Source organism: Doryrhamphus excisus, chromosome 10 (genome assembly GCF_030265055.1).
Source record: "Doryrhamphus excisus isolate RoL2022-K1 chromosome 10, RoL_Dexc_1.0, whole genome shotgun sequence".
Taxonomy (NCBI): domain Eukaryota; kingdom Metazoa; phylum Chordata; class Actinopteri; order Syngnathiformes; family Syngnathidae; genus Doryrhamphus; species Doryrhamphus excisus.
Window position 1 is genome coordinate 20190418 of NC_080475.1, and position 15703 is coordinate 20206120.

At 37.0% G+C, this 15703-nt stretch overlaps 1 protein-coding gene across 1 annotated transcript in view; it reads left to right on the forward strand.

The window, feature by feature from the left end:
- LOC131136858 (carcinoembryonic antigen-related cell adhesion molecule 5-like) overlaps positions 1-15703 on the forward strand; it is a 36915-nt gene that overhangs the window by 5955 nt on the left and 15257 nt on the right. Inside the window, exons 6-10 of the mRNA XM_058084151.1 lie at positions 1988-2053; positions 2218-2511; positions 2648-2914; positions 3006-3293; positions 3383-3649. Coding sequence (XP_057940134.1) covers positions 1988-2053; positions 2218-2511; positions 2648-2914; positions 3006-3293; positions 3383-3649 — 1182 coding nt within the window. The remainder of the gene's footprint in view (positions 1-1987; positions 2054-2217; positions 2512-2647; positions 2915-3005; positions 3294-3382; positions 3650-15703) is intronic.

Below are 15703 nucleotides of genomic sequence, written 5' to 3' on the forward strand. Positions count from 1 at the left end.
ACTACTACTACTACTACTACTACTAATAATAATAATAATAATAATAATAATAATGTTGTCAATAATGATAATAATACTACTATTATATTAATATTGTTGTTAATAATATCAATATAATAATGGTAGTAATATTACAAAATACTCCTGGAAAAAGGAGCACAAGCACAATACTACTACTACTACTACTACTACTACTACTACTACTACTACTACTACTACTACTACTACTACTAATAATAATAATAATAATAATAATAATAATGTTGTCAATAATGATAATAATACTACTATTATATTAATATTGTTGTTAATAATATCAATATAATAATGGTAGTAATATTACAAAATACTCCTGGAAAAAGGAGCACAACACAATAATAGTAATAATAATAATAATAATAATAATAATAATAATAATAATAATAATAATAATAATAATAATAATAATAATAATAATAATAATAATAATAATAATAATAATAACAATAATAATAATAATAATAATAATAATAATGTTGTCAATAATGATAATAATACTACTATTATATTAATATTGTTGTTAATAATATCAATATAATAATGGTAGTAATATTACAAAATACTCCTGGAAAAAGGAGCACAAGCACAATACTACTACTACTACTACTACTACTACTACTACTACTAATAATAATAATAATAATAATAATAATAATAATAATAATAATAATAATGTTGTCAATAATGATAATAATACTACTATTATATTAATATTGTTGTTAATAATATCAATATAATAATGGTAGTAATATTACAAAATACTCCTGGAAAAAGGAGCACAACACAATAATAGTAATAATAGTAATAATAGTAATAATAATAATAATAATAATAATAATAATAATAATAATAATAATAATAATAATAATAATAATAATAATAACAATAATAATAATAATAATAATAATAATAATAATAATAATAATAATAATAATAATAATGTTGTCAATAATGATAATAATACTACTATTATATTAATATTGTTGTTAATAATATCAATATAATAATGGTAGTAATATTACAAAATACTCCTGGAAAAAGGAGCACAAGCACAATAATAGTAATACAAATAATAATAATAATAATAATAATAATAATAATAATAATAATAATAATAATAATAATAATAATAATAATGTTGTCAATAATGATAATAATACTACTATTATATTAATATTGTTGTTAATAATATTAATATAATAATGATAGTAATATTATTATTATGGCTATGAATATGCAACATGCAAACTTAACACAGAGATGGTCGAGGGGGGAATTGAACCCTGGTCTCCTAGCTGCGAGGTCTGCGCGCTAACCACTCGACCGCTGTGCAACCAAGTCGGCTTCATTAATTTATTCATTTTCTACCGCTTTTCCTCACGAGGGTGCTGGAGCCTATCCCAGCTGTCTTTGGGCAAGAGGTACACCCTGGACTGATTGGCCAGCCAATCACAGGGCACGTATAGACAAACAACCATTCACACTCACATTCATACTACCTATGGACAATTGCGCTAGGTCTGCGCGCTAACCACTTGGCCGCCGTGCCGCCCTGGCCGTATTTTAAAAAGATAAATCTGCGTTTATTATTCGCAGCTAGCGGCACCAACCACAGCGGAGTAAGCGTGGGGTGGAAATATTTTAAAACAGACCGTTTTCGCACGGAACCATAAAAATTCAAAGTAAAACAACTGAATAGGTGCAGATTCTGGAAGAACTGGAAAGCTCTATGTGCTGGTTATTGTGTGTAGCTGCTCTATAGGAGTCCACAACTCAATACAGAAAAAAGTTGCCTCCCGATCGATCTCTTCGATCCAACTGATGGGTGCCCGTGTCTCCAAAGATAACTCTAGTACTTTCTAGTACTAGTACTCTAGTACTAAGATAGTACTTTCTATCATTGCTTGTATATTGTGTATTACACGTTTTGTCATCTCCCTTTCACCAGTCACCTCCACGTTTACGGACATTTTGCCAACCAACCAAGCGTCGACTGAGAGCCAGACTATCTATGGTGAGAAATGTAAAAATATCGTAAAAATGTGTACCCAACTTTCCTCGACTACTTTATGAGAACTTCAAAAGGAACAGTACACAAATCCACCTTGATACAATTTGAGTGTGTTTACTTTTATTTTGGACCACATTAATTCAAACGTATTATTGTTTTTTTTCCAGAGCCTCCCGTCCCATCATTGTCCTTGAAGTCACCTTGGTTGGAAGTCTTCCCGTTTGAGAACGTAGAGCTTCGTTGTAGCATCAATGACAGCTCAGACTGGAGCTTCATTTGGTACAAATCTGGGAATCTGGTCCAAGAAACAGACCCAAATTTCTCCTTTAATTTATCGTCCGGTGCGGTGCTGACGATCGTTGCAGCGTCTCCAGCATACTCCGGAATGTATCGATGTCAAGGTCATCACAAAGTCAAAGGCAATTCCATTAACAGTGAACCACTTCACTTGAAAGTCCACCGTAAGATTCATGTATTTTATTTGTTATTGAATATCAACTCAACATTACTATGTACTATGTACATAGTAGTACTATGTACTACTACTAACATTATTACTAATACGCATATTTTAAAAAATGTTTTCCAACTGATTAGCAAACAAACCCAGTCCAACTTTGACCCGGAATCCAAACCTGGAACTCATGTACCCGGGAGAATCGGTTACCTTCCGATGCAGGATTCAGATCTCATCCGGTTGGGATTATATGTGGTATCATAATGACCAGGAAATCCAAGAATCCAATACTTTTAGAGTGGATTCTTTGGTACCATCCGATACTGGACGGTACCACTGCAAAGCCAAGAGAGGAAAAACTCCTTTCTACTCGGAACCGAGTGAAACATCTACCTTGCAGGTATCTGGTAAGTCGGGTTTACCAGAACTAAGTCACGCAGTACTTGATGACCATGTTCTTTCCATGTTCTCAAGCCGTTATGACGTTCTTCATTTCAGAACCACCAACACCGACTCTGAATCATGTGACTTCCTGGTTAGATGTCTTTGAAAACGAGACCGTGGAGCTGACTTGTGATATGAACAGCTCTGATTGGACGTTCGCTTGGCGCAGAAACGAAAAGCCACTCCCGAAAGACCCTGCGCTGGAGTTAAGCGCAGGAGGGTCTCTTCTCAATATCACCTCAGCTTCCCAAGTTTTCCAAGGAAAATATGCTTGCAAAGCACAACACAAATCCAGGAATGTCACCACTGCGTTCAGTAACACTGCAATTGTTCAAGTTTATGGTAACCTTCTGTTTTGTATGACGTTAATGTGATGTGTGATGATTTTACAACATGTCCAAATATGCCTCATAAGACATATTTTTTTTTAGAAAACACCCCAAAACCATCACTGAGCAAAGATCCCGTCTTGAACTCCATGTACGTCGGAGAAAACACAACGTTCACCTGCAAAGTCGATGTGGCAAAAGCTTGGGTGTACCGATGGTACAAAGATGGAAAGCAGCTTAACGCCACGGATCGAACCCTCCAAATCAACCACCTCAGTCCTCACCATGCAGGGACTTATCGGTGCCGGGCCACCAGAGGACAAAGAACATCAACTTACTTAAGTGACCAGATGACTCAAGATGTTCTTGGTAAGTAAAATCAGAAACATTATGTAGTATACACAAAAGTACACCCCCTCTAACTTGGATTTAGTTGGATTTAACGGTGGATTTATGGTCCACTGAGGAGTCAACGCCAACGGGGGGTACTGTCGTGCCCTGACGCTGTAGGCCTATACGGTAGTTTTCCAACATAAGGAGCCCAGACACACCTCCAAGATGGCAGGTGCCTTATTTTTTACTATACTATACTTGGATACTAATTGTAGACTGACTACTGTAAGTATAATTTCATAGAATTGTCCCTTGTTTACTGATTTTTGACAAAAAACGTAAGGGGTTAGTATATCGTTTTTTTTTTCAGTTTTTTTCCAGTTTTTTTCAACTTGCTGCAAATGCACTTTTCTGGTCAAAAAAACACAAAAAAACTCACACACACGTTTTTGAGAAGCACCCAAAAACGGCATAAAATGCCATTGTTTGAATTTGGTGATTTTTGACAAAAAACGTAAGGGGTTAGTATGGCGTTTTTTTTTTCAATTTTTTTCAACTTGCTTCTAATGCACTTTTCTGATTGAAAAAACAGAGGAAACCTCACACACACTCAACAGGGGCCCCAGGAGCACCCAAAAATGGCATAAAATGCCAAAATTTTCGGGGGTCAATTTTTGACAAAAAACGTAAGGGGTTAGTATGGCGTTTTTTTTTCATTTTTTTTCCAACTTGCTTCTAATGCACTTTTCTGGTGAAAAAAAAACAAGGGAAACCTCACACAGACTCAACAGGGGCCCCAGTAGCACGTAAAAATGGCATAAAATGCCAAAATTTTAGGGGCGTCAATTTTTGACAAAAAACGTAAGGGGTTAGTATGTCGTTTTTTTCAGTTTTTTCAACTTGCTGCTAATGCACTTTTCTGGTGGAAAAAACACGGGAAACCTCACACACACTCAACAGGGGCCCCAGGAGCACCCAAAAATGGCATAAAATGCCATAATTTTAGGGCGTCAATTTTCGACAAAAAACCTAAGGGGTTAGTATGTCATTTTTTTCATTTTTTCATTTTTTTCCAACTTGCTTTTAATGCACTTTTCTGGTGAAAAAACATGGGAAACCTCACACACACTCAACAGGGGCCCCAGGAGCACCCAAAAACGGCATAAAATGCCAGTGTTTGAATTTGGTGATTTTTGACAAAAAACGTAAGGGGTTAGTATGGCGTTTTTTTCAGTTTTTTCAACTTGCTGCTAATGCACTTTTCTGGTGAAAAAAACATGGGAAACCTCACACACACTCAACAGGGGCACCAGGAGCACCCAAAAATGGCATAAAATGCCAAAATTTTAAGGCGTCAATTTTTTACAAAAAACGTAAGGGGTTAGTATGTCGTTTTTTTCAGTTTTTTCAACTTGCTGCGAATGCACTTTTCTGGTGAAAAAAACAGGGGAAACCTCACACACACTCAACAGGGGCCCTAGGAGCATCCAAAAATGGCATAAAATGCCATAATTTTAGGGCATCAATTTTCGACAAAAAACCTAAGGGGTTAGTATGTCGTTTTTTTCATTTTTTCATTTTTTTCCAACTTGCTTTTAATGCACTTTTCTGGTGAAAAAACATGGGAACCTCACACACACTCAACAGGGGCCTGAGTAGCACCCAAAAACGGCATAAAATGCCAGTGTTTGAATTTGGTGATTTTTGACAAAAAACATAAGGGGTTAGTATGGCGTTTTTTTTCCAGTTTTTTCAACTTGCTGCTAATGCACTTTTCTGGTGAAAAAAACGGAAAAACCTCACACACACTCAACAGGGGCCCCAGGAGCACCCAAAACTGGCATAAAATGCCAAAATTTTAGGGCGTCAATTTTTGACAAAAAACGTAAGGGGTTAGTATGTCGTTTTTTCCTGTTTTTTTTTAACTTGGTGCTAATGCACATTTCTGGTAAAAAAAAAAAAACACGGGAAACCTCACACGCACGCATTTGTCATGTCATGCCTACAGTTAAGAATGGTGGGGGGTACTGTCGTGCCCTGACGCTGTAGGCCTATACGGTAGTTTTCCAACATAAGGAGCCCAGACACACCTCCAAGATGGCAGGTGCCTTATTTTTACTATACTACACTTGGATACTAACTTTAGACTGACTACTGTAAGTATAATTTCATAGAATCGTCCCTTGGGAAAATGTAATGAAATGTTTGCCAAAATGTGAGTTTACACACTTTTGTGAGCTACTGTAGTGTGTGTTAAAAAAAACATTTACCACTTTTAGGAAGTCAAAGAGTGGAAGAGCTTTAAAAGTGCCCCTCGCTTCCTTTCAAAGCTGTTTTCATTCTGTTGAAACAGGATGTGGTTCTGAGCAGGGAGGGACGGAAATGAATATATTTAGAGTAGCTGTGAATATTTAACCGCTGAGGGGGGAGTATTTCCTTTTTTCTTTGTCTTTTTCTGTCTTTTAGGGCGTCAATTTTTGACAAAAAACGTAAGGGGTTAGTATGTCGTTTTTTTCATTTTTTTCAACTTGCTTTTAATGCACTTTTCTGGTGAAAAAAACAAGGGAAACCTCACACACACTCAACAGGGTCCCCAGGAGCACCCAAAAATGGCATAAAATGCCAAAATTTTAGCGTGTCAATTTTTGACAAAAAACGTAAGGGGTTAGTATGTCGTTTTTTTCATTTTTTTCAACTTGCTTCGAATGCACTTTTCCGGTGAAAAAAACAGGGGAAACCTCACACACACTCAACGGGGGCCCCAGGAGCAAGTTGAAAAAACTGAAAAAAAAACGACATACTAACCCCTTACGTTTTTTTTCAAAAATTGATGCCCTAAAATTTGGGCATTTTATGCCATTTCTGGATGCTCCTGGGGCCCCTGTTGAGTGTGTGTGAGGTTTCCCGTGTTTATTTTAACAGAAAAGTGCATTTTGAGCTAGTTGAAAAACTGAAAAAAACCACATACTAACCCCTTACGTTTTTTTTCAAAAATTGACGCCCTAAAAGTTTGGCATTTTATGCCATTTTTGGATGCTCCTGGTGCCCCTCTTGAGTGTGTGTGAGGTTTCCCGTGTTTATTTTAACAGAAAAGTGCATTTTGAGCAAGTTGAAAAAACTGAAAAAAACGACATACTAACCCCTTACGTTTTTTTTCAAAAATTGACGCCTTAAAATTTGGGCATTTTATGCCATTTTTGGATGCTCCTGGGGCCCCTCTTGAGTGTGTGTGAGGTTTCCCGTGTTTTTTTAAACAGAAAAGGGCATTTTGAGCAAGTTGAAAAAACTGAAAAAAACGACATACTAACCCCTTACGTTTTTTTTCAAAAATTGACGCCCTAAAATTTGGGCATTTTATGCCATTTTTGGATGCTCCTGGGGCCCCTGTTGAGTGTGTGTGAGGTTTCCCGTGTTTATTTTAACAGAAAAGTGCATTTTGAGCAAGTTGAAAAAACTGAAAAAAACGACATACTAACCCCTTACGTTTTTTTTCAAAAATTGACGCCCTAAAATTTGGGCATTTTATGCCATTTTTGGATGCTCCTGGGGCCCCTGTTGAGTGTGTGTGAGGTTTCCCGTGTTTATTTTAACAGAAAAGTGCATTTTGAGCAAGTTGAAAAAACTGAAAAAAACGACATACTAACCCCTTACGTTTTTTTTTCAAAAATTGACGCCCTAAAATTTTGGCATTTTATGCCATTTTTGGATGCTCCTGGGGACCCTCTTGAGTGTGTGTGAGGTTTCCCGTGTTTATTTTAACAGAAAAGTGCATTTTGAGCAAGTTGAAAAAACTGAAAAAAACGACATACTAACCCCTTACGTTTTTTTCAAAAATTGACGCCCTAAAAGTTTGGCATTTTCTGCCATTTTTGGATGCTCCTGGGGCCCCTCTTGAGTGTGTGTGAGGTTTCCCGTGTTTATTTTAACAGAAAAGTGCATTTTAAGCAAGTTGAAAAAACTGAAAAAAACGACATACTAACCCCTTACGTTTTTTTTCAAAAATTGACGCCCTAAAATTTGGGCATTTTATGACATTTTTGGATGCTCCTGGGGCCCCGCTTGAGTGTGTGTGAGGTTTCCCGTGTTTATTGTAACAGAAAAGTGCATTTTGAGCAAGTTGAAAAAACTGAAAAAAACGACATACTAACCCCTTACGTTTTTTTTCAAAAATTGACGCCCTAAAATTTTGGCATTTTATGCCATTTTTGGATGCTCCTAGGGCCCCTGTTGAGTGTGTGTGAGGTTTCCCGTGTTTATTTTAACAGAAAAGTGCATTTTGAGCAAGTTGAAAGAACTGAAAAAAACGACATACTAACCCCTTACGTTTTTTTTCAAAAATTGACGCCCTAAAATTTTGGCATTTTATGCCATTTTTGGATGCTCCTGGGGACCCTCTTGAGTGTGTGTGAGGTTTCCCGTGTTTATTTTAACAGAAAAGTGCATTTTGAGCAAGTTGAAAAAACTGAAAAAAACGACATACTAACCCCTTACGTTTTTTTTCAAAAATTGACGCCCTAAAATTTTGGCATTTTATGCCATTTTTGGATGCTCCTGGGGCCCCTGTTGAGTGTGTGTGAGGTTTCCCGTGTTTATTTTAACAGAAAAGTGCATTTTGAGCAAGTTGAAAAAACTGAAAAAAACGACATACTAACCCCTTACGTTTTTTTCAAAAATTGACGCCCTAAAATTTGGGCATTTTATGCCATTTTTGGATGCTCCTGGGGCCCCTGTTGAGTGTGTGTGAGGTTTCCCGTGTTTATTTTAACAGAAAAGTGCATTTTGAGCAAGTTGAAAAAACTGAAAAAAACGACATACTAACCCCTTACGTTTTTTTTTTTTAAATTGACGCCCTAAAATTTGGGCATTTTATGCCATTTCTGGATGCTCCTGGGGCCCCTGTTGAGTGTGTGTGAGGTTTCCCGTGTTTATTTTAACAGAAAAGTGCATTTTGAGCTAGTTGAAAAACTGAAAAAAACCACATACTAACCCCTTACGTTTTTTTTCAAAAATTGACGCCCTAAAAGTTTGGCATTTTATGCCATTTTTGGATGCTCCTGGTGCCCCTCTTGAGTGTGTGTGAGGTTTCCCGTGTTTATTTTAACAGAAAAGTGCATTTTGAGCAAGTTGAAAAAACTGAAAAAAACGACATACTAACCCCTTACGTTTTTTTTCAAAAATTGACGCCTTAAAATTTGGGCATTTTATGCCATTTTTGGATGCTCCTGGGGCCCCTCTTGAGTGTGTGTGAGGTTTCCCGTGTTTTTTTAAACAGAAAAGGGCATTTTGAGCAAGTTGAAAAAACTGAAAAAAACGACATACTAACCCCTTACGTTTTTTTTCAAAAATTGACGCCCTAAAATTTGGGCATTTTATGCCATTTTTGGATGCTCCTGGGGCCCCTGTTGAGTGTGTGTGAGGTTTCCCGTGTTTATTTTAACAGAAAAGTGCATTTTGAGCAAGTTGAAAAAACTGAAAAAAACGACATACTAACCCCTTACGTTTTTTTTCAAAAATTGACGCCCTAAAATTTGGGCATTTTATGCCATTTTTGGATGCTCCTGGGGCCCCTGTTGAGTGTGTGTGAGGTTTCCCGTGTTTATTTTAACAGAAAAGTGCATTTTGAGCAAGTTGAAAAAACTGAAAAAAACGACATACTAACCCCTTACGTTTTTTTTCAAAAATTGACGCCCTAAAAGTTTGGCATTTTATGCCATTTTTGGATGCTCCTGGGGCCCCTGTTGAGTGTGTGTGAGGTTTCCCGTGTTTATTTTAACAGAAAAGTGCATTTTGAGCAAGTTGAAAAAACTGAAAAAAACGACATACTAACCCCTTACGTTTTTTTTTCAAAAATTGACGCCCTAAAATTTTGGCATTTTATGCCATTTTTGGATGCTCCTGGGGACCCTCTTGAGTGTGTGTGAGGTTTCCCGTGTTTATTTTAACAGAAAAGTGCATTTTGAGCAAGTTGAAAAAACTGAAAAAAACGACATACTAACCCCTTACGTTTTTTTCAAAAATTGACGCCCTAAAAGTTTGGCATTTTCTGCCATTTTTGGATGCTCCTGGGGCCCCTCTTGAGTGTGTGTGAGGTTTCCCGTGTTTATTTTAACAGAAAAGTGCATTTTAAGCAAGTTGAAAAAACTGAAAAAAACAACATACTAACCCCTTACGTTTTTTTTCAAAAATTGACGCCCTAAAATTTTGGCATTTTATGCCATTTTTGGATGCTCCTAGGGCCCCTGTTGAGTGTGTGTGAGGTTTCCCGTGTTTATTTTAACAGAAAAGTGCATTTTGAGCAAGTTGAAAGAACTGAAAAAAACGACATACTAACCCCTTACGTTTTTTTTCAAAAATTGACGCCCTAAAATTTTGGCATTTTATGCCATTTTTGGATGCTCCTGGGGACCCTCTTGAGTGTGTGTGAGGTTTCCCGTGTTTATTTTAACAGAAAAGTGCATTTTGAGCAAGTTGAAAAAACTGAAAAAAACGACATACTAACCCCTTACGTTTTTTTTCAAAAATTGACGCCCTAAAATTTTGGCATTTTATGCCATTTTTGGATGCTCCTGGGGCCCCTGTTGAGTGTGTGTGAGGTTTCCCGTGTTTATTTTAACAGAAAAGTGCATTTTGAGCAAGTTGAAAAAACTGAAAAAAACGACATACTAACCCCTTACGTTTTTTTCAAAAATTGACGCCCTAAAATTTGGGCATTTTATGCCATTTTTGGATGCTCCTGGGGCCCCTGTTGAGTGTGTGTGAGGTTTCCCGTGTTTATTTTAACAGAAAAGTGCATTTTGAGCAAGTTGAAAAAACTGAAAAAAACGACATACTAACCCCTTACGTTTTTTTTCAAAAATTGACGCCCTAAAATTTTGGCATTTTATGCCATTTTTGGATGCTCCTGGGGACCCTCTTGAGTGTGTGTGAGGTTTCCCGTGTTTATTTTAACAGAAAAGTGCATTTTGAGCAAGTTGAAAAAACTGAAAAAACGACATACTAACCCCTTACGTTTTTTTTCAAAAATTGACGCCCTAAAAGTTTGGCATTTTATGCCATTTTTGGATGCTCCTGGGGCCCCTCTTGAGTGTGTGTGATGTTTCCCGTGTTTATTTTAACAGAAAAGTGCATTTTGAGCAAGTTGAAAAAACTGAAAAAAACGACATACTAACCCCTTACGTTTTTTTTCAAAAATTGACGCCCTAAAATTTGGGCATTCTATGCCATTTCTGGATGCTCCTGGGGCCCCTGTTGAGTGTGTGTGAGGTTTCCCGTGTTTATTTTAACAGAAAAGTGCATTTTGAGCAAGTTGAAAAAACTGAAAAAAACGACATACTAACCCCTTACGTTTTTTTTCAAAAATTGACGCCCTAAAATTTGGGCATTTTATGCCATTTTTGGATGCTCATGGGGCCCCTGTTGAGTGTGTGTGAGGTTTCCCGTGTTTATTTTAACAGAAAAGTGCATTTTGAGCAAGTTGAAAAAACTGAAAAAAACGACATACTAACCCCTTACGTTTTTTTTCAAAAATTGACGCCCTAAAATTTTGGCATTTTATGCCATTTTTGGATGCTCCTGGGGACCCTCTTGAGTGTGTGTGAGGTTTCCCGTGTTTATTTTAACAGAAAAGTGCATTTTGAGCAAGTTGAAAAAACTGAAAAAAACGACATACTAACCCCTTACGTTTTTTTTCAAAAATTGACGCCTAAAATTTTGGCATTTTATGCCATTTTTGGATGCTCCTGGGGCCCCTGTTGAGTGTGTGTGAGGTTTCCCGTGTTTATTTTAACAGAAAAGTGCATTTTGAGCAAGTTGAAAAAACTGAAAAAAACGACATACTAACCCCTTACGTTTTTTTTCAAAAATTGACGCCCTAAAAGTTTGGCATTTTATGCCATTTTTGGATGCTCCTGGTGCCCCTGTTGAGTGTGTGTGAGGTTTCCCGTGTTTATTTTAACAGAAAAGTGCATTTTGAGCAAGTTGAAAAAACTGAAAAAAACGACATACTAACCCCTTACGTTTTTTTTCAAAAATTGACGCCCTAAAAGTTTGGCATTTTATGCCATTTTTGGATGCTCCTGGGGCCCCTCTTGAGTGTGTGTGATGTTTCCCGTGTTTATTTTAACAGAAAAGTGCATTTTGAGCAAGTTGAAAAAACTGAAAAAAACGACATACTAACCCCTTACGTTTTTTTTCAAAAATTGACGCCCTAAAATTTGGGCATTCTATGCCATTTCTGGATGCTCCTGGGGCCCCTGTTGAGTGTGTGTGAGGTTTCCCGTGTTTATTTTAACAGAAAAGTGCATTTTGAGCAAGTTGAAAAAACTGAAAAAAACGACATACTAACCCCTTACGTTTTTTTTCAAAAATTGACGCCCTAAAATTTGGGCATTTTATGCCATTTTTGGATGCTCCTGGGGCCCCTGTTGAGTGTGTGTGAGGTTTCCCGTGTTTATTTTAACAGAAAAGTGCATTTTGAGCAAGTTGAAAAAACTGAAAAAAACGACATACTAACCCCTTACGTTTTTTTTCAAAAATTGACGCCCTAAAATTTGGGCATTTTATGCCATTTTTGGATGCTCCTGGGGCCCCTGTTGAGTGTGTGTGAGGTTTCCCGTGTTTATTTTAACAGAAAAGTGCATTTTGAGCAAGTTGAAAAAACTGAAAAAAACGACATACTAACCCCTTACGTTTTTTTTCAAAAATTGACGCCCTAAAATTTGGGCATTTTATGCCATTTTTGGATGCTCCTGGGGCCCCTGTTGAGTGTGTGTGAGGTTTCCCGTGTTTATTTTAACAGAAAAGTGCATTTTGAGCAAGTTGAAAAAACTGAAAAAAACGACATACTAACCCCTTACGTTTTTTTTCAAAAATTGACGCCCTAAAATTTTGGCATTTTATGCCATTTTTGGATGCTCCTGGGGCCCCTGTTGAGTGTGTGTGAGGTTTCCCGTGTTTATTTTAACAGAAAAGTGCATTTTGAGCAAGTTGAAAAAACTGAAAAAAACGACATACTAACCCCTTACGTTTTTTTTCAAAAATTGACGCCCTAAAAGTTTGGCATTTTATGCCATTTTTGGATGCTCCTGGGGCCCCTGTTGAGTGTGTGTGAGGTTTCCCGTGTTTATTTTAACAGAAAAGTGCATTTTGAGCAAGTTGAAAAAACTGAAAAAAACGACATACTAACCCCTTACGTTTTTTTTTCAAAAATTGACGCCCTAAAATTTTGGCATTTTATGCCATTTTTGGATGCTCCTGGGGCCCCTGTTGAGTGTGTGTGAGGTTTCCCGTGTTTATTTTAACAGAAAAGTGCATTTTGAGCAAGTTGAAAAAACTGAAAAAAACGACATACTAACCCCTTACGTTTTTTTTCAAAAATTGACGCCCTAAAATTTGGGCATTTTATGCCATTTTTGGATGCTCCTGGGGCCCCTGTTGAGTGTGTGTGAGGTTTCCCGTGTTTATTTTAACAGAAAAGTGCATTTTGAGCAAGTTGAAAAAACTGAAAAAAACAACATACTAACCCCTTACGTTTTTTTTCAAAAATTGACGCCCTAAAATTTGGGCATTTTATGCCATTTTTGGATGCTCCTGGGGCCCCTGTTGAGTGTGTGTGAGGTTTCCCGTGTTTATTTTAACAGAAAAGTGCATTTTGAGCAAGTTGAAAAAACTGAAAAAAACGACATACTAACCCCTTACGTTTTTTTTCAAAAATTGACGCCCTAAAGTTTTGGCATTTTATGCCATTTTTGGATGCTCCTGGGGACCCTCTTGAGTGTGTGTGAGGTTTCCCGTGTTTATTTTAACAGAAAAGTGCATTTTGAGCAAGTTGAAAAAACTGAAAAAAACGACATACTAACCCCTTACGTTTTTTTTCAAAAATTGACGCCCTAAAATTTGGGCATTTTATGCCATTTTTGGATGCTCCTGGGGCCCCTGTTGAGTGTGTGTGAGGTTTCCCGTGTTTATTTTAACAGAAAAGTGCATTTTGAGCAAGTTGAAAAAACTGAAAAAAACGACATACTAACCCCTTACGTTTTTTTTCAAAAATTGACGCCCTAAAATTTTGGCATTTTATGCCATTTTTGGATGCTCCTGGGGACCCTCTTGAGTGTGTGTGAGGTTTCCCGTGTTTATTTTAACAGAAAAGTGCATTTTGAGCAAGTTGAAAAAACTGAAAAAAACGACATACTAACCCCTTACGTTTTTTTTCAAAAATTGACGCCCTAAAATTTTGGCATTTTATGCCATTTTTGGATGCTCCTGGGGCCCCTGTTGAGTGTGTGTGAGGTTTCCCGTGTTTATTTTAACAGAAAAGTGCATTTTGAGCAAGTTGAAAAAACTGAAAAAAACGACATACTAACCCCTTACGTTTTTTTTCAAAAATTGACGCCCTAAAAGTTTGGCATTTTATGCCATTTTTGGATGCTCCTGGTGCCCCTGTTGAGTGTGTGTGAGGTTTCCCGTGTTTATTTTAACAGAAAAGTGCATTTTGAGCAAGTTGAAAAAACTGAAAAAAACGACATACTAACCCCTTACGTTTTTTTTCAAAAATTGACGCCCTAAAAGTTTGGCATTTTATGCCATTTTTGGATGCTCCTGGGGCCCCTCTTGAGTGTGTGTGATGTTTCCCGTGTTTATTTTAACAGAAAAGTGCATTTTGAGCAAGTTGAAAAAACTGAAAAAAACGACATACTAACCCCTTACGTTTTTTTTCAAAAATTGACGCCCTAAAATTTGGGCATTCTATGCCATTTCTGGATGCTCCTGGGGCCCCTGTTGAGTGTGTGTGAGGTTTCCCGTGTTTATTTTAACAGAAAAGTGCATTTTGAGCAAGTTGAAAAAACTGAAAAAAACGACATACTAACCCCTTACGTTTTTTTTCAAAAATTGACGCCCTAAAATTTTGGCATTTTATGCCATTTTTGGATGCTCCTGGGGCCCCTGTTGAGTGTGTGTGAGGTTTCCCGTGTTTATTTTAACAGAAAAGTGCATTTTGAGCAAGTTGAAAAAACTGAAAAAAAACGACATACTAACCCCTTACGTTTTTTTTCAAAAATTGACGCCCTAAAATTTGGGCATTTTATGCCATTTTTGGATGCTCCTGGGGCCCCTGTTGAGTGTGTGTGAGGTTTCCCGTGTTTATTTTAACAGAAAAGTGCATTTTGAGCAAGTTGAAAAAACTGAAAAAAACGACATACTAACCCCTTACGTTTTTTTTCAAAAATTGGCGCCCTAAAATTTTGGCATTTTATGCCATTTTTGGATGCTCCTGGGGCCCCTGTTGAGTGTGTGTGAGGTTTCCCGTGTTTATTTTAACAGAAAAGTGCATTTTGAGCAAGTTGAAAAAACTGAAAAAAAACGACATACTAACCCCTTACGTTTTTTTTCAAAAATTGACGCCCTAAAATTTTGGCATTTTATGCCATTTTTGGATGCTCCTGGGGCCCCTGTTGAGTGTGTGTGAGGTTTCCCGTGTTTATTTTAACAGAAAAGTGCATTTTGAGCAAGTTGAAAAAACTGAAAAAAACGACATACTAACCCCCTTACGTTTTTTTTCAAAAATTGACGCCCTAAAATTTGGGCATTTTATGCCATTTTTGGATGCTCCTGGGGCTCCTGTTGAGTGTGTGTGAGGTTTCCCGTGTTTATTTTAACAGAAAAGTGCATTTTGAGCAAGTTAAAAAAACTGAAAAAAACGACATACTAACCCCTTACGTTTTTTTTCAAAAATTGACGCCCTAAAATTTGGGCATTTTATGCCATTTTTGGATGCTCCTGGGGCCCCTGTTGAGTGTGTGTGAGGTTTCCCGTGTTTATTTTAACAGAAAAGTGCATTTTGAGCAAGTTGAAAAAACTGAAAAAAACGACATACTAACCCCTTACGTTTTTTTTCAAAAATTGACGCCCTAAAATTTTGGCATTTTATGCCATTTTTGGATGCTCCTGGGGACCCTCTTGAGTGTGTGTGAGGTTTCCCGTGTTTATTTTAACAGAAAAGTGCATTTTGAGCAAGTTGAAAAAACTGAAAAAAACGACATACTAACCCCCTTACGTTTTTTTTCAAAAATTGACGCCCTAAAATTTGGGCAT